We start from the raw sequence: 18,069 nt of genomic DNA on the forward strand, positions 1-18,069 counted from the left end.
CGCGGGATGATCAGTGGTAGGCAGTCGTGACAGTGACCAGCTAACAAGCTCTAGATTCACAGATACGTTCACGTACTTCACCACACACCCTCTCGAGCCCCTCGAGGACGAGATTAGCCAGACTCAAGACATTCCTAAACGGGAACGGCGACCGAGGACGTTGTGCGTTACAGTGCATGACCAGAGGAATCGACTCGAAGCCACAGTGGCCAGCCCAGCCGCACTCCCTCCGCCAGATCCTCAATCGGCGCCCTCCCGTGACGATCCCCTGGTACCTAGAATCCTTCAGCCGCGCAGACAATCCTCTGATGGGTCCCTCTGTCGGCCATCCCCCACCCTCACATCAAGCGAGCAGGCAGGCTGAGGCGGCTGATGGCAAACGTCGACATTCTGCGCGTATATGTACGTCCCTTGCCAGGAAGGCGAAGCTTTTTGAATCATCCACAACCCCCCAAAAACATGGATGCATGTACATGTATGTATGCCTGCCTTTTGTAATTGCGACCTGCCATTTTCTGTAATCAGTCGAGCTGTGCCGCTGTTCTATTCTCATACTTTCGTGAAACGATTCGATACGATACCCCTTTCTTTTGGCTGAGTCCAGTATTCGCAAAGCATTGTACTTTCACTCCCTTTGAGCGAGAGGCCTTCCCATTGATTGGGGGCATTTGGATCACGCGTCGCATTCGAAGATTATGGTCGGCGTCGGACCCTCACATTCGTTCATCTTCCGACCATGAGCCAGCAGCAGCAGCAGCAGCAGCCAGGAGGCGGGCCTACGCCGCCCGAGTTGGTGGCCCTCGCTCCCCAAGCGTACTACCAGAAGCCAGAACACCTGCTCGCAGCGAGCATAGCTTTCATCGTCCTCACGACAGTATGTGTCGCTCTTCGATTCGGCATACGGAGGTGGCAGGGAAGCACATTCAGGATGGACGACTGGCTGCTCGTGCCGGCCACGGGGTTGACAGTCGCCATGAGCGTGTTGGTGATCTACGGCGTCCGAAAGGGAGCCGTCGCATATAGACTGGAATTCCCAGAGGATTTCACAGCGAACCCCTTGACGTTGGAAACAGACCAGACCTCGCTGATGGCGCGGGTAAGCCGTTCCCCTTACTGCTAGTTTTGTAAGGCACAAGATCGCTAACCAGCAGCAAAGATCGAATACGGCTTCACGATCATGCTACCCCTCGCCTTGGGGTGCAGCAAGCTTTCGTTTCTCTTCTTTTACCATCGCATCTTCGCAGTGAATCGCAAAGGCGCCATTTCATGGTTTCTAAGGGCCTTGATGGTGCTCGTGGTCTTGTGGTCCGTTGCCTTCTGCTTCGGCACCGTCTTCGAATGCGGCACAGATTTTGGAATCATCTGGGGCCCGACCATAGTGATGGTCGAGAAGTGTGTCAACACCATGCTGATGATCTACGCTTTCTGCATCTCCGACTTCATCACCGACGCCATCATCATCCTGATTCCAGTCCCCCTGATCTGGAAGCTCCAACTTCCGAGAGCCAAAAAGCTGGCGACGAGTGCCATCTTCTTGCTGGGAGCAGGGTAAGTGTCAATATGCATCTTGCCTCTTCCTACCCTGCTGCGCCATGTGATACTGACGTTTGCATAGTACCCTGGGTGCCTCATTCTGCCGCCTGTACTTCACGGCTCAGGCCGTCAACGCGGGATTCGACCCCAAGGAGGACGAGATCCTGACCATCACCCTGTACCTCTACTGGGGTCTTGTCGAGTCTGGCGTCGCCATTGTCGCCGCTTGCTTGCCCAGTCTGTCTTTCATCTTCAAGGCGTCGTCCGTCAACAACGTTTTCGACAAGTCTCGCACCATCTTCACGTCGTCGTCCTCGCGCAAGTCACTGCACACAACCAGCCACAGCAGCGCACGTTACGAACACACAGCGGATATGAAGCGCAATCTCCATGCTTTGGATAGCCAAAGTGACGACAGTGGCATCGGCTTGCAAGGTCGTGTCCACGTCGAAGACAACACACGCAGCAGCCGTGAGCCCATCATGGACGACGCTGTGTCGGCCGTCTCAGCTCTTTCGGCGCATCCATCGGTGGTCTCCAATCTTTCACGCGGAAGCAACCGCCTCGAACAGGATCCAAGGAATTTTGACTCGTACACCACTGACTCGAGCTGGAGGACGCGAGGTCCTAGCGTGCCCGATGTCAATGAGGAGTTCCTCGCGCCGCCACCTCCCTCCCACCATATGAGGGACTTTCGCGGCTCTCCTGTTTGACGGACGTAAAGGAGGGGGGTGTATCATGCGTACTGAGATTTTTTTTTTTTATGTGGCGCGAACGGCCGGAGTGTCGCGTTTGTGTTTTGAGCATATAGAGATACCATAGTCATTGAGGAAATCATGAGCAAGTACTACAGATGATGCGGCCGCTAGATCGCGTAATTTTCCGGAATGCTGCCTCGCTGGAGGCGCCTCGAGGATTCTTGGTCCGTGTCCAAGGCCGCATTGCTCATGTATGTTGCTGCAGATCTCGGACTCTCCTTGCGTCACCAACCGGAGGAAGTGCATCCTAGCAGCATGTAAGCAAAGGGCCCCGCTGGATGCTACAAATCCTGGGCTGCCCACGTCCTGTTCTTGCCAGAAACGCCATACAAGGACTGTAGGTTCATCACAGATAGCTCAACATGGCAAGCGACACTCGCCGTCTACGAGTCGGCATCATCGGCGGCGGCCTCGCCGGTGCAGGCGTGGCCAATGCTCTCATTCAATCGCCTCATCTCGATGTGCACGTTTTCGAGTCAGCACCAGAGTTCTCTGAGAGGGGAGCGGCCATAGGTCTCTCTGCCAACGCTCAACTGGCGTTGAAAGAGATCACACCATCGGCCGAGGACCTGATGAAGAAAGCGGGCGGCGTGCCGATGAACTCATCGAGAATCATGGTCGTAGGTAGATTCGAAGCGCAGAGTGAGGTCTTGGGCTGAACGTTTCCAGGGCTCGGGTGAGCAGGCGGGAACGCTGATCCTTGACCTCGCAGGAACAGGCATGGACCCAGGCATCATCTTCCGCCGCGCCTCTCTGTTGCGCGAGCTTCTGGCGCCCTTGCCTCAAGATGTCCTACACCCGAACAAGAGGCTTGATGCAATCACCCCTCAAGACGACGGCAGTGTAGCAGTGTCATTCGCCGATGGCACAGTGCACACCTTCGACGCAGTCATTGGCGCAGACGGTATATTCAGCTCGGTGCGGTCACATGTGCTGGGGAAACAGGCAGCCAAGCACGCAGCAACGCCCGGGGGCTTTTGGGATGCGAGGGCGCTGGTCTCCCTAGACAAAGCGAAAGCAACCCTGGGCGAGGACCTCTTTGAACTGGATCGGCAATATGGGTGGGCGGGCGACGGCGCTTTCATCATGCACGACGTCCTGGAAGACCGCTCGCTCGTGCAAGTCCTCGTGTCAGCCGTTGAGCACGACCATCCCAAAGACCGGAAACGGGCTTTGACCAAGGATGTTCTCGACGCCAAGTTCAAGAACTGGCCCGACATCCCCGTGGCCAAAGGGGTGAAAGAGCTACTTCTTGACGAGGCAGAGCCCGTGGCTTGGTCCCAGTGGGAGCACAAATCGACGCCCACCTACGCCAATCACCATGTCTGCATTGTTGGCGACGCTGCTCATGCCACGACCCCATGGCAGGGTGCTGGCGCCGGCCAGGCACTCGAGGACGCCATGATACTAGGGGCTTTGTTCAGTCAAGTGCGTAGTGCATCAGACGTGGCGGTCGCATTCAAGGCGTTCGACGCGGTGAGAAGGCCCCGTGCCCAACAGGTAATAGACTCGAGCAGAGGGACCGGAGCCATCATGTGCGGGCAGGACAAAGAGTTGGGACTTGATGCAACCAAGCTGGTAGGTGGTTTGGCGCCACGATGGGGGTTCATCTTCGCTTTGTCCATGGCGGACCACAAAGAACAAGCCCTTGCGCAGTTGCATGAGTTTCAGAAGCGCAATGGGGCATCGTAGCACGACAGATGTCTCCCCGCACGATGCGGTGCAAGCACACATACAGTCTGTACTTCCGGAAGATACCTCACGGTTATTGGGGAACTCCAACCGAGTGACACGCTCCGCCTAATCTGGCCCGCGAAAACTCTGAGCACACGTACTTCTTGATTGCCCCAGCGGACGAGGTCGACGCCTCCAATTCTTGAATCATGTTCCGAGATCGCGAGACCGTCGATGGTACTCCCAAGCAAGGGGGCTGGGTTGCGCAATAGCCGTGCCGTACAATTGAATGCAGGTTCCGAAAAAGATACCATTTTTGGAAGTTGATCGGGTCAGTGCAAGCGGTAAAATGCTTTTGCCACTGGCAGCATCCACGGTTCCGGCTGGAATGTTAGCTAGGCTGGTCTTGTCTCATTTGGGCAAGTAGCGGGGAAAAGTCAGACGCCAGCATTCCAGAGGAGAACCGAAAAGGCAACGTGCCCCTGGGTGGCGTCTACCGGTGCGCTCAAGTAGAAAGTATAATGCCCTCCACTACGAGAGCAGCCATACAACCGCTTGTCCTGAATCGGTGCCCGTCCTTTGTCACTCGGTCCCATGAGTCGGAGGGCACAAAATGGCGCGGTGGTCCCTTCACCATCGAGTCGTCCAACTGGAGGAGACAAGGCGAAGGACAGTACATTGTTGGAGCCATGGCCTCTTCAGATACCAGGAAAGTGAGACTGCCCATGATAGAGTATGAAGTATCGGCGTAAGAAGCACGGCTTCGTGCATGTCACCACGCTTTCCAACCGCAGTATCCTCTTTGGCGTGAGCCTCCCGCGCAGCCAAGCGACGGGAGCGTCAGCCTTTCCTTCGCTGCCCCTCCATCAAGCACGCATAGACAAGAAGCCCGCACGTGCCAGAGCACCGGTACCTGGCGATCGATCCATGCGATCTTATTCGGGAGTATACCGACGAAGCGCCCGGGCACACCACCTCCAACAGGTGCTGATGGTCGTGCCTGGATCTAAACCCTTCTTGTCCATAATGCGCCATTTTCTCGGACTTGGAAGGCTTCCCTCCTTGATCTCCGTGGCTTCGACCGTTTGATGTGTGCGTGAACACTTTTCTCTGGGACCCACACAGCGGCTCGTGGCATTGGTAAACGTGTCGACCCTCTCCACGACGACATTGTCTATAGGTACCTGGTATTGATGGTAGAGAAGAAATGGAGAAAGCGCAGGACCCATAGAGGCTTGCCCAAAGTGAGTGCCGATGCAGCGGGATGTTGGAAGAGTTTGCGGGTTGCTGAGCTGGGGAATCGGGTCTTCCATGTGTATAAAAGGTCGGTCGTCCTGATGGTAGGAAAGGAGTTGTGTCTCTCTTCTCTTGCATCAATAGCATATCCCTTCTTTGCAATCTCTTGCCCATTCTTGCCTCTCCCTCGGCTGGTTCCTGAGATATCTTATCAGTGATCTTTCATCGTCAGACACAACTGCACACATACCCTCTCTCTAGTGCCATACAGAGAAACTCAGAAGCACCACAACAAGAACACACAAATCCTTCTTTAAAGACCGCCAGAATGTTCAATTTCTTCACCACACTCATCGCTGCCTCGGCTGCTGCCACAGTTGGCGCCGTCCCTACCCGCCGCAGCCAGTCTGCGAGCATCACCCCTCACGACAAGTACTCATCCTCTGTCGGTGTCCTTGGCTGCAAGATCGACACCAACAACGTCGCCTACTGGCCCAGCTCCGTGGACTGTGACAAGATCTGCGTCAAGGTCACCCACGACGGCCGTTCGCGCCACTTGCTCAAGATCGACCAGTCCGGCGGTGCTCATGACATCTCATACGACGCCTGGAACTACCTTGTCTCCGGCAAGTCTGCCACCGAGGACCCTCAGATGGGTGGCGGCGTCGAGATGGAATACGAGTTCGTCGACAACGAGGAGTGCGCCGATCTCATGGACGATGGAAAGCTGGACTTTTCCGCCGCCAACAGCATCAACTTTGTCACCTCTTGCGGCGCTGATACCTGGGTCGGCAAGAACCACAAGCTCATCAACATCCAAGATCCCCAGTGCAAGTACGGCGACGATGTCGAGTGCAAGCTCGACCTCGCTGTGAGCAACCAGCCCAACTGCGGCAGCTCGGTGCTGGGCATCAACACCGACTCGGGCCTCAAGGTGGTCGACATTGCCTACGGCACTGGCAAGAAGGTTACCGCTTGATAGATTACGGCTTGATAGATTACCGCTTGATAGATTACCGCTTGATAGAAACATAGACTTGAACTTGAACTACAGATCATAAATTGATGACCCGATATAGACGCGTGTCTGCGCGTCTCGATACATTTCCCCTCTGAAAATGCGTTGTGCAGTGTTTCGTCGGCGTCGTTATGAAAGGCAGTCCGCTACAGTCGCGAGGAATGTACTCATCCGGTCGTGCGAACAGGGAACAGAAGTTGGTGAAGTGAGGCTATGTGTGATAGCGGTGTTCATTCAAGGTGATGTGCCCCGTGTGATGTGCCCCGTGTGATGTGCCCCGTGTGATGTGCCCCTGACCGAGGTGAGGTGGGCTGCGTGTGGTCAAGCCCCCACTTCCCCTCGAGCGTTCTTGTCTACCCTATAGTCTGGCGGCGGAAAGCGCACCACAGTTATGTGGAAGGTGCCGAAGTCGGCTATGTTCGATAACCCCCGAATCCCCCGCTTCAGCGGCTTCGCAACCCACTGAATGACCAAGCGCGCGGCGGTTGATGATTGAAGAATGACTAATTCGATTGCCGTCGACCAGGTTCCTCGGTAACTTTAGGTTCGCTCAAATGTTGCTGAGCATCACTGTCACTTTGAATTCTTAGAACATTCCTTCGGCCTTTCTTCTCCCATTATTACTACCTAGCATTCATTCGCATTGTCGTTCCTCTGATTGGCGACGTTGAGTGGCTAATTCGCGATCATGTCCGCTGGTGACGAGAAGCTGCCACCTTTCTACTCGCCAAAAGCCGCAGCAGCCGGCGACGATGCGCGACAGCATGTGGACGACTTTTCGATCGATGCGCCTGCGACACGAGCCGACCAACTCAGCCAAGAGGGACAACTTCCCCCGCCATCGCTGCTTTCACCTGCCTTTACCCCGCCAGCGACACCTGGGACACAGACACCGAGCGCACTCGGTCCGCGAGGCGTTCCTGTAGACAGCAGTACGCCCTCAGGAGGATGCGGCTCAAAGAAGCCCAAACTGGTCGAGTCGCTGCCAACGGTCGAATGCGAAGTCCGCGCTCGGATACCGACGGTCAACAATGGCGAATTCTTCCTCCATGTATACAAGAACAGCGTAGACAGCAAGGAGCATCTGGCGATCGTCTTTGGTGATGCCATCCGCAGCAAGTCTCTGGATGCGCCGAGGCCGGACGAGACAGAATGGGACCGCATGATGCGCGGAGCGTATACGGGCAAACTATATCCGGGACGAACGACAAGTTCTGAGGATCCGCCAAAGGAAGGACAGCCAACCTCAAAAGCATCAAGAGATACCCCGCTGGTGCGCATCCATTCGGAGTGTTATACGGGCGAGACTGCTTGGTCCGCGAGGTGCGATTGTGGGGAACAGCTAGACGAGGCCGCTCGGCTCATGAGTCTACCGGGCAATTCAGCTGGCGGCGTCATTGTCTATCTACGACAGGAGGGCCGCGGAATCGGTCTCGGCGAGAAGCTCAAAGCATACAACCTACAAGACTTGGGCTCCGATACAGTCGAGGCGAATCTATTACTGCGCCACCCAGCCGATGCCCGAAGCTACGGATTGGCCACGGCAATTCTTCAGGATCTTGGTCTAGATGAGATCCGCCTCTTGACCAACAATCCCGAGAAGATCCGTGCGGTTGAAGGTCCCAACAGGGAAGTGGTTGTCAAAGAGCGAGTGCCAATGGTGCCACTTTCATGGAAAGGGCGAGGGGGCATCAGGAGCCAGGAAATTGAAGGTTACATGAAAGCCAAGGTGAGTCTGGTTGACCCAGTCATGAAGATCGTCTACTGACAGCGAATAGATCGAGAAGATGGGGCATATGCTAAGTCAAGGTGGGATATAGTGGTTCATTCGGATTTTAGACGTGCATCTGAGTCGGAATTGTCGCATACTCAAGGATATACTGCCATTTTCCCACACATAGATGCGTTCGCCATGGCCAACACAACATGAACACTCGTGAATACGTTCGCGGCAGCGGAACGGTTCAGGTCTAAAGTGATGCAACTGACGGAGCCAATCTTACCTCCAATTCGCCATTAGGGTAGGCTAAGGTATTTTTGCTTTCTCGTGGTTTTGCATCAGAGGACAGTTTAACTCTGCCCTGTCACATAATATAACGTGAATTGCGCTGTTCGGAACAAGTTTAAATCTCCGTCTCAGCATCATTTTAGACAACCATATCCTAATTACCTGCTGTGTCGGCGCATCAACGCTGGGTAGAGGCGCAAACAGCCCATGTAGCAGGGCGCCCCACTATCATGGCGCGTTGAAACGCGGTTCCGTTGAGAAAATCGTCACCGTCAACCACACCTTGGCCGGATTTCTCGCTTCATTACACCATTGCTTTGGCTTTGAAGTGTCAAGTGCATCACCCATCGATGAGCGACTAGCGATGCGGTAGCCATAATCACAAAAATATGGACATCCGTCTACGACTCACCATCCGGCGACATGGCGTGCCCGAGATCAAGCTTGTCTGGCCGTGCACAGCATCTGACGACTTGACGATCGCCTCGTTACTCGCACAAATCAACGATGTCGTGGTTCTGGAAAGCGGTCAATGGGGGCTCGAGGACTATGCCGTGGAACTCGCAGATGTCTCGGGCAACAGCTTCGAGTGTCTGCACTTCCAGCCTGTGCGCAAGGTCTTCAAGCAAGACGACCAAGTCCTCATCCGTTCGCTCTCCACTGAGGACGTGAAACAGCGCCGTGCTAGCGGGCGACATCAAATCTCGAGCGACGGCATCCATTTGGTAGATGGTATCCCCTTTGGTCGTCGACGAGCTCCGCCTGGCCGCCCACAGCTCGAACTGCCCCCACGAAAAAGAGCACGCATCGTGTACGACGCAGACGAGGACGAGGACGACTCGGTAGAAGAGGATGCCCTAGAGCGCATGCTTCTTGAAGACACGCCGAGAGCATCCGAAAAGGTCGACCACTTCCGCTCGAATGTACACAATGCAGACGTGGAGGAGGAGGACGAGCCTGATCAAGACTATGCCACCGAAAACGACGCCGAGGTCGACGCTGACGACTATAACATGGACGAAGATGAAGATCTGGAGGAGGAGATCCGACTGCTCCAGGCAGATAACGATATCATCGGGGATCATTTCTTTGACAGCGAGGAGGAGCAGAACCCGCAGCCCGAACTACCTCGACTCAGTCCACAAGCAGCAAAGGCTCCGAGCAGCCAGCCACTGTTACAGGAGATCACTCCCGCAGCTGTCAATGCTTTACAAATGGCATTCCCCTCGACGCCAGCGTCTGCTATCCGAGATGCTCTGCAAAACCACCAAACCGATATACACAATACTTATCGAGATCTATCCACCAAGGATGATCCAACCATGTCCTTTGACAAGGTTCTTCAGAGCTTCCTGGCCGAGCGATTTGCCAACACCAAGTCGTCCCCCGGGCCATCGTTACTACCGGAAACTCCAAAGGTCCAGTCACGCCCACTGATTCAGGTTGTTGAGGCCGACGACCCGCTAGGCTCGGGCAGTCCCCTATCCAACGATGTCGATGATGGTGATGCGGTAGACGCCTCTTCGAGCTCAGCCGAGACGTCCAGCAGCAGCGACAGCGACAGTAGCTCGAGCGATGAGGCGAGTCTGCGGGGTCATGACAAAGAGGAGAGCGACTTGAGTGATGACGAAAGCTCTGATAGTGACTCGGATGAATCACATGCAGTCACGTCGCCAGAAGCAAGCATGTCCGCGGACGGCGGAGTTCCAGCGCAAGAGAGCTCAGCCAGCGACAGCAGTTCAGACTCTGAGGCCGGATCGGACAGTCAGGCGAGCTCCGTTGTTGAGCCAAACTCGAAATCTCAGCACGGCCACCGGACACTACGAGAGCATGTCTCCATGATCCCTGTCGAGCAGAACGAGCAGAAGAAGTCCAAACGCAGGAATTCTTCCAGTTCTATGAGCAAAGACGTCGGACGCAATCCCATGTCGGCAATATCCGGACGCCAGAAGAGACACAAGATCGAGGTTGTCTCCAGCAGCGACAGTTCAGATTCAGATGACGCTTCTAGCTCCAGCGACGATAGTGAAGACTCCGATGAGGCAAGCTCTGATTCGGACTCTTCGCCCGACGAACTCTCTACTAAGAAGCCCCCTGCCAAGGCGACAATCGTGCCTCCGGATGCTGCACAGACAGAGACTGCAAGGCCCGCGCAGGCGACGGTTCCACGGGGCCAGGGCATGACTAAAACGCAGAAGCGCAATGCGCGACGCAAGTTGGCAAAGCAGCATGCAAAGGCCGCTCGAGCCCCGGCGTCAACTTCGGAGGCTGATGAGCTTGCTGCTCGTAAGAAGGCCTTGCTGAGCGCTGTGTCACAAGAGGAAGACACTCATGCCACGGATCAGAGTGGGCAGCTGGGCCAGGCGGGTATGACAGAGGTCGATGAACCCCACGAATGTCAGGACCCTGTGGAATCGGCCGACATCTCTCAGGACGTGCCGACCGAGCTAAGCTCGGTGGACATGGAGGTAGATGCAGATGCAAACGCCGAGGAGCCCGTTGGCGTTCTCAACCAAGCAGCGGTCTCTGAGGATACGGCATCGGTCGATACCCCCCGGCGTCGTGTGAAGATGGACAAGGACGCTGGTCGACGGCTACTTTTCGGCGCTCTGGGACTCAAAAATCCAAAGAGCAAGGCCGACGAGGAGAAGATCAAGGAAAAGTTGATGAAGGATGTTCGGCCGCTTAAAAACCATCGACAGGAGGAGACGACGCAGCAACAGCATGGAACTCCTCCTGTCGATGCCGACGGAGAGGAAGATGACAATGAGGATTGGCGCGCCAAAATCACCTACCGTGCCGTTGAATGCTGCCATGAAGGCATGCAGCTGAGTGAGCCGCCGTTCCCATTCGTGCAACGATGGGATCCTCAGCAGCAGTACGGGGCGATGCGCAAGCGAAAGCGCCAGTCCCAGGAGTACTATCAAGACTACGATTATGAAGATGGCTACGACGACGAATCCTACAACTACGAAGGATACGAGGAAACCCACACGCCCAAGAAGTCAAAAAAGTCCAAGAAGAAGTCGAAACAGAACGGTGATGCCAACGACGAAAGCATGGTCGAAGACAATATTGTGCTCAACTACGATGATGCGCCAAAGAAGACACCGGCTGGTGAAAGCCAGTTCACAGACTACGATGATTTGCCGTCACTCCCGCCTGATGTTACCACACTTGCACCACTGACCTTGGACACGGTCACGTCTGGTATGGTGATTTGCTGGAAGGAACTACAAATGTCCAAGGCCACATCATGGCAACCCACGATGGCTCTGGTTACTGCCTTGGTCATCTCTGTAGAGGATAACACCATCCACGTCATCTTGGCGAAGCGTGATCGCCCCGAGGATGACCGCGAGTACGACCAGACCACCGGCAAAAGGATTTACGATAAATTCGAAGCCCCAGACAACTCGGATGACGACATGGGAAATGATCTAGAGCACGAGGGTCACAGATGGGTGAACTGGTCAGACATGGTCGAGCCACGCGTTGTGCAGAGCGCCCCATCGCCAAGGATAGCCAACAGCCCTGGCCCGGAAGCCGATGACCAACATACATCCATAGAGCCGACTATCGAGGTGGAATCAGCCCAGATTACTGATAGCGTCGACAAAGACCCTGCCAATGGGGAAGAAGAAGACATTCCTACCGTTTCATCTATCCCATCTGGCCAGACTTTTCCTCGGTTCGAACCCCTGGACACCACCAGTGCCTTGGACAACACGGCTGTCAGTAGCAGGACTGACGATTCCCAGGCTCAATCAGGCAGTGACGGAGCACTAAGACAAAGGCCTCAGGGCCCTCAAGCTATAGTGGAGGACTCTCAGCCGCCTCCCGTGGCCAGTGAATCGGCACAGATGTCCAGAGATGAACGATTCCAGCCACAGCAAGAGCAAGCCCTCAGTCCCGGATCCGAAGAGTCTGTGCTGGCAGAGAATTCCAACCCGTCAGTCAATGTCACCCTAGCTAGCCCGGGGCAAGAGCCAGACGAGCGCCAAAGCCCCCTTGTGGAATACCCGCAGCTCCCGCCCTTCCCATCATCGGCCGGCAGCCTCCGTAGCGGACGACAGCCCAACCCAGAGGATGAAATTATGAACGATGCTGGCGATGGTGACGATACAGTGATCCATCACGACATCGGCTCACCAGACGACGAGGCAGACGCAGTTGATGGTGAAGAGGACAACATGCGACCCCATGGAAGCAGCTCGCCGCTCCCTTCGCTGGACGATACATGGCTCACGGCAAAGACTACCAAGAGCTCACAGAGCCCACTCAAATCATCTCAGATGTCTGCCCTCTCCAAGCGAAAAGGCCCCAAGTCCGGCTATGAGGAGGCAATGGAACGCTTGGACGAAGGAGACGAATCGGAGCTGTCGCCTGATCGGAACACGTCGATTAGAAGTCTCTTCCCCAATGCGACACAGCCATCGCCGGCGGCACTGGGTGTGTCCGCCGACCGCGGCATCGCGAACAGCAAGCAGGAGAAGTTTGCGGGCCGCCGTCGCTTGTCTCCGTTTCAGCTTCCGGAAGGCAGTCAGGTCATTGAGCTCATCTCTAATCCAGTCTCGCCGCGACCTGTCGAGCATTATCCCGATGACAGCATGGACGAAACGTACCAGGATGAGGAGGATGAGGAGGGTTCGTCGCTGCCGCATGGCTCCGGCTGGGTTCAAAAGAATAAGGTGAAGAGAGAGTCCCGAAGGCCAAACAAAGATTCGTCTGCCGCGCTCTCCTCTTCACCGGCCGGTGGCACACGAGCAAAGAACAGATCATTGCCCTGGCCATCAAGCGCGGCACCGGCAGGACAAGGGCGCAGAAGGATGAGCAAGAAATTTTGAGCGATGAAGGATGTGTGATACCCTTGATTGAACCTGGCTTTGTGGTATTTATTTATGTAACAGCAAACGGGCTCATTGCGCCTGCGATCTTGATCAGGAGCAAAGATTTAGGATGTATGGGATGGCCATTGTCGTGGTTGCCTGATGGCTGTCTTGAGTGATCATCACATGCAACTAACATGCCAATCAACAAACACAATTGTTCACACAGATCAAATCACCTTGAGGGTCACGTTATGCACGAATCACCAAGCTTTTTTATTTGAGCACATGCGCCACATCTCGGCGTTGACCCAAAATGTTCATGGCCCTGGTCGACTTCCTGTTCTAGGATAGTCCCCGCGTGAGAGAGCGGTGAATTGCGGGGGGTTGCCCCTTGCGCGCGCGTGCTTTACAAAAGACGGCTGGCGCTGCTGAGCCGCCAAGACGGATGGAATAGCACCAGGAGACACAACGATGGGGGCCGGCGCACAAAGAGGGATTCTATGTGTCCTGAAAACCAGGGAGTGAGTGAGTGAGCTGAAAAGGTTGACTGGAGGCACGGAACGTCGGGGTGTGGACCTTTGATGAATGGACAGCGTCACGAGATACGAGATTACTGTCAGACTCACAGCCCGCTTACAAAATACGTAGTAGGTGGGCAGGGCAAGCAAGAGGCTTCGTTCTTTTTTCTTACCTAGCCCTCTACACAAACCTTACCTGAGGAGCATACAATGGCCTTGTTCGAAAACTCTAAATACTGAACTGCGATGTGATCTTCCAGAGCTATAAGATGCTGCCATCCCTTGCATCTTGCGATTTCGAGCGTCTGCAACGATTGAGAGGATTCACAGAGCACACGCTCGACGACGCCTCTTCACGATGAAAATCACCACCGTACTATCACTGTTCGTGCTCAGCGCCGAGGCAACGCAGTCTGCGCCTCAACAAACAACCCACGCCCAGCAACAGCTCAACAACCTGAAAAGTAGCAAACCCCCTGCCTACACGCCCATTGCGACACCAGCGCCAAACCAGGACGAGGTGTTGCGCAGCAAGGGCTTCTATCAGACGACTGTCTACAAATGCCAGACCAGGCGAGATGGGGACGAAAAGTGCGGGTGGTACACGCCAATTTTGAAGGCCGAGGCGAGAAGGGAGCTCAGCATGGGTGTGGTCTTGGGCACCGTGAGCGGCGCAGCTCTTATATTCGTGCTCGGCCTACTTTGATGACAACATACGTATACGATATACAAGGTGCAAACCCACAAACGAGGCACACACATATCCCTAGGATCTGTGGGAGAAAGCTATAAGCATTTTACAACAGGCGCAAAGGGGGGCAATGGTAAATTGGGGATGATACGGCTTAGATATCGGAGGCAGGAGCCCAAATGTGTGGCTCACATCATTCACGTCCAGCGAGACGCGGTAGCGGGCGTTGCGTTCATTGAGTAGCAACGTGATACAATTGAAATTCACCATGATACATTCAACCGTTCGCAAATCGTGACGTCGTCCTGGTCTGAAACCCGAAACACCATTGATTCATGCTAGTGTAGAAAGGGTCGTAGAGACCATCCGTCTTTCCTCCCGCGGCGCCGAATCCAGAGTCCCGCCCGATATGGAAGAAAAATGCAGGCGGGCTCAACAGACAACAAGAGTCATATTTTTCGCCGGCACGACCACCACGTCCCCAGTGACGAAAGGCCATGCCAGCAGCTGACCGATACAAACGCCAGCCATATCCGCACCACCTGAGGAAAGCCCCAATGCTTGTTCCTCCCCGTTTCGAATCCGACCTCGGATATAGAGGGGGTGATGCGTTTATTTGTCCTTCTTCGCCTTGGCACCCTTGACCTTCGCGGTACCGCGGAGGGTCTTCTGCCTGTTCTTCCTCTGCTTGCCTGCAATATTGTCAGTACTGAAGCGTGACCACGCCATCCACCATCATGGTACGCACGCTGCTGTCGGGAGGGGCGCTCGGCCTTGGTCGCGAGACCGACCCGGACGAGACGGTACTGGGGCTCGAACTTCTTCATGGCCTCAGGCGAGTCGTAGACGAGGGCGAAGCCAGTGGTCTTGCCACCACCGAACTGGGTGCGGAGACCGAAGACGGAGATCTGGTCCTTCTGGGCCTTGTAGAGACCACCGAGCTTCTCGCGGAGCTCCTCCTTGGAGATGTTGGCGCGGTTGGGGTGCAGGATGTCACTGTCTGCCGTCAGCCGTGTGTTCCTGGGCCATCCATCGCATTTCGTCTCCCATCCGCTGCCTCTCGAGTCGACAACAAGCAATCGTGCACGGTATCCTCCAAATACACCAGCAGCATGCAAATTGTCCATCGAGTCGTTGTCGTCGTCGGTCGAGGCCAGCGGTGCGGGGAGGTCACGGGCTACTCACACAACCATCTGCTTGCGACCCAGGAGAGGGTTGCGGATGAACTTGCGCGTGCGCAGGGTAACGGGGGAGTCGTTGTCCGCCATGGTGTCGGTTGTCGAGGTCTCGAAGGGGGGGGATTTGTCGAAGTTCGTCGAGAGACCGTTGGGTGGTGGTGATGGGCGTGAGTCGATTTGCGTGATGGGGGCTTGGAGGCGCAAGGGCGAAAATTCCGAGCATGCCCCGTGTCGCTTACTTAATTGGGTCCAACCCTAAGAAATTGCGCGTGTGCGAACTGAAGTGGTGGATGTGGGGCAGCGACTGGCTTTTCGAGATTACTCACGTGACTGATGACAGCTGGACTTTTGTGCCCGGCAGATCCTCGGCATCCCGCAACCTTGTTGCACCGTGAAACAATCACCAGCGTCAACTCATGCACCATGGATAACGACGCGTCTGATCAAGTTGATCGATTCTGCCGTCAATATCTGCAATTGGAGCAAATCCTTGACTTTCCAGAACCGATTCATCTGCGACAATCTACTGTCCAGGAGGCCATCTTTGACAACCTCTTTGCGGATGAGGCGCTGCGTTATGGACCACCGATCAGGTACCAGGTCAAGACGCTCAAGTCCATTGTATCCAAGATTGAGGACAGCATTGAAGACTGGGACCAACATGTGAGCAGCGCGGCCTTGTTTCCGTCGTGTGGCTCCGGTCTGTCTGACCTGAAGGTAGGAGGTATCTGAGAATCTCATGAGTGCCTTGTCCGTGCTCTTAGCATCCCCCCTTCCAGCAGAAGCAGAAGCCGTGCAGCAAAAGTGCTACGTCACGTATCATTTGTCGGCACTGGCGAGGCGTCCTTGCCCTCGTGTCACTCTGCTAGAAAACCGGTCTCTCATCTCAGCAGCGGGAACGACAGGTCTGCGGACATGGGAGGCGGCACTACACATGAGTCACTTCCTCTCGCAGCGCCCTGAGATCGTCAAGGGAAAGCGTGTCCTGGAACTTGGTGCTGGCACAGGCTATCTGTCGATTGTCTGCGCAAAGTTTCTTCAGGCCACGCATGTAGTAGCGTCAGATGGCTCTGACGATGTCATCAACAACCTTCCGGAGAATCTCTTCCTGAACGGCCTGGAAGGTGCCGATGCTGTCACGCCGATGGATCTCAAATGGGGCCACGCACTCTTGGGCACGGAGGAGGCGGCTTGGAATGGTGGTCGGTCTGTCGACGTCGTGCTCGGTGCTGACGTGACGTATGACCGGAGTGTCATTCCAGCTCTGGTGGGGACCGTGGACGATCTGTTGCAAATGCATCCCCACGCTGAAGTGTATGTTGCAGCGACAGAACGCAATGCCGATACATTTGGCACCTTCCTGTCGGTCTGCCAGGGTAATGGTTTGGCAGTGGACGATCTGGAGGTTGAAGTGCCCGCTCGCAGTCAGCAAAAGGGGCCGTTCTACAACGACCAGGTGGCCATTAGAATATGCAAGATATCAAAATAGACATGACAGGCTGCTAATTAATGTGTGCTATGCGTCGCTCATATGTAAATATCATTGTCCAGTTCCCAGGCGACCGTGAAAGGTCGCCCTTGATGATGATGTATGTATTCCGCACTCTTACATCGCTTAGTGGTGTTTTGATGCCCCAATCGTAACACATGACTCGACATCAAGATATCATATATAATGGTGCCTAAGCATTCTAGACGAGAACTTGAATAACTCGACTATGACGAGAGGAAAGCAATCGCATTATTTCTATAGCTAAAACCTGCTCGGTGAACATAGAAAGGTCAAAGCAAAGCGACACAGGGTAGCTATATCGTGTACCTGCGATTGGTCGCACCCTCACCGATGGCTGCGGGATGATCAAACTGATTGTTACACAAGACTTCAGAACAACATCACGAGACCTTCTGCTACGTGGCAGGCGATGATCATGCGTCTCCATGTCGTCAAAAGTGCGCCTTCACCTTGGAAGACTGCTTTGTGAAGTGTGGTTGACGAGTGAGGACGTACCGAGTAATGATCGGCAGCGAAGGGGGCGTCAACCTTGATTATCGGCGATGCGACCATCATCATGTCCAAACCGGAGGACCACGTCCGCAAGTGGTGGGTTTTATTTCGTTCCATTCGACTGGATTTGGTCAGTGGAAGCCTGTCAAAACGCATGATGGAGGACAATGGACCCTGATTTCGCGACGATGATGTAAGTTCCGTGATTATTTTTCTTCATCCATACTTTCTTCATGCAATGACACTGTAGGTTGAGTGCGAGCCTGAGCCGGACCGGGCGAATGCAGTCTCGAAGCCTTCCTTTTAGGGACAGGGGCTGAAAGATAATAAACTCGGTCAAGTGATTAATTAGAACGACCGTCTCGCCTGACGAATTTCCGACGGATTATCCCGTAAAAGGCTGCAATCTGGGATCGAATGGTTATCTTGCTCAATATGAACGATCGTCATGCATTGTGACAGTGATCTTCGGTCGCGCTGTTTCGGGCTGGGCTCACCGCTTGAGACCACGCGTCGACAATCAGCCACGATGGTGGTGCGGAAAAGAGGCGTTCTGTGGTAAATGTGAAGGGGAAGCTCTGGGAATGACAAGCCACGATGATCGTCTCATGGGATGAC

General features: G+C 54.9%; 8 protein-coding genes across 8 annotated transcripts; 7 read left to right on the top strand and 1 right to left on the bottom strand.

Annotated features, from left to right (window-relative positions):
* The first annotated feature begins 629 nt into the window (after positions 1–629).
* Positions 630–2,270, top strand: F5Z01DRAFT_552881 (uncharacterized protein). The gene is made up of 3 exons (XM_046260642.1): positions 630–1,096; positions 1,157–1,548; positions 1,616–2,270. The coding sequence occupies exons 1-3, from the start codon at positions 737–739 to the stop codon at positions 2,244–2,246; spliced, it is 1,383 nt and encodes a 460-aa protein (XP_046119619.1). The 5' UTR covers positions 630–736; the 3' UTR covers positions 2,247–2,270.
* A 180-nt stretch (positions 2,271–2,450) lies between these two features.
* Positions 2,451–4,316, top strand: F5Z01DRAFT_553197 (salicylate hydroxylase). Its single transcript, XM_046260645.1, has 2 exons — positions 2,451–2,911; positions 2,961–4,316. The coding sequence occupies exons 1-2, from the start codon at positions 2,654–2,656 to the stop codon at positions 3,981–3,983; spliced, it is 1,281 nt and encodes a 426-aa protein (XP_046119620.1). The 5' UTR covers positions 2,451–2,653; the 3' UTR covers positions 3,984–4,316.
* Positions 4,317–5,404: 1,088 nt separating this feature from the next.
* F5Z01DRAFT_552371 (uncharacterized protein) lies at positions 5,405–6,491 on the top strand. Its single transcript, XM_046260637.1, has one exon. The coding sequence runs from the start codon at positions 5,530–5,532 to the stop codon at positions 6,178–6,180; it is 651 nt and encodes a 216-aa protein (XP_046119621.1). The 5' UTR covers positions 5,405–5,529; the 3' UTR covers positions 6,181–6,491.
* Positions 6,492–6,683: 192 nt separating this feature from the next.
* On the top strand, positions 6,684–8,382 carry F5Z01DRAFT_651923 (GTP cyclohydrolase II-domain-containing protein). The gene is made up of 2 exons (XM_046263247.1): positions 6,684–7,948; positions 7,998–8,382. Exons 1-2 carry the CDS (start codon positions 6,908–6,910, stop codon positions 8,037–8,039), a joined length of 1,083 nt encoding a protein of 360 aa, XP_046119622.1. The 5' UTR covers positions 6,684–6,907; the 3' UTR covers positions 8,040–8,382.
* On the top strand, positions 8,363–13,505 carry F5Z01DRAFT_553512 (uncharacterized protein). Its single transcript, XM_046260647.1, has one exon. It carries the CDS (start codon positions 8,617–8,619, stop codon positions 13,072–13,074), a length of 4,458 nt encoding a protein of 1,485 aa, XP_046119623.1. The 5' UTR covers positions 8,363–8,616; the 3' UTR covers positions 13,075–13,505.
* A 430-nt stretch (positions 13,506–13,935) lies between these two features.
* F5Z01DRAFT_673001 (uncharacterized protein) lies at positions 13,936–14,283 on the top strand (the record flags this gene model as incomplete). Its single annotated transcript, XM_046264885.1, has 1 exon — positions 13,936–14,283. The coding sequence occupies one exon, from the start codon at positions 13,936–13,938 to the stop codon at positions 14,281–14,283; it is 348 nt and encodes a 115-aa protein (XP_046119624.1).
* A 266-nt stretch (positions 14,284–14,549) lies between these two features.
* F5Z01DRAFT_651929 (ribosomal protein L23/L15e core domain-containing protein) lies at positions 14,550–15,732 on the bottom strand. Its single transcript, XM_046263248.1, has 3 exons — positions 15,454–15,732; positions 15,017–15,264; positions 14,550–14,960 (listed from the first exon to the last, which is right to left on the bottom strand). Exons 1-3 carry the CDS (start codon positions 15,534–15,536, stop codon positions 14,881–14,883), a joined length of 411 nt encoding a protein of 136 aa, XP_046119625.1. The 5' UTR covers positions 15,537–15,732; the 3' UTR covers positions 14,550–14,880.
* Positions 15,733–16,962, top strand: F5Z01DRAFT_651930 (putative methyltransferase-domain-containing protein). The gene is made up of 2 exons (XM_046263249.1): positions 15,733–16,109; positions 16,168–16,962. Exons 1-2 carry the CDS (start codon positions 15,780–15,782, stop codon positions 16,933–16,935), a joined length of 1,098 nt encoding a protein of 365 aa, XP_046119626.1. The 5' UTR covers positions 15,733–15,779; the 3' UTR covers positions 16,936–16,962.
* Positions 16,963–18,069: the final 1,107 nt, after the last annotated feature.

The sequence above is a fragment of the Emericellopsis atlantica genome, assembly GCF_019669845.1.
Source record: "Emericellopsis atlantica unplaced genomic scaffold F5Z01scaffold_9, whole genome shotgun sequence".
In the NCBI taxonomy this organism is placed as follows: domain Eukaryota; kingdom Fungi; phylum Ascomycota; class Sordariomycetes; order Hypocreales; family Bionectriaceae; genus Emericellopsis; species Emericellopsis atlantica.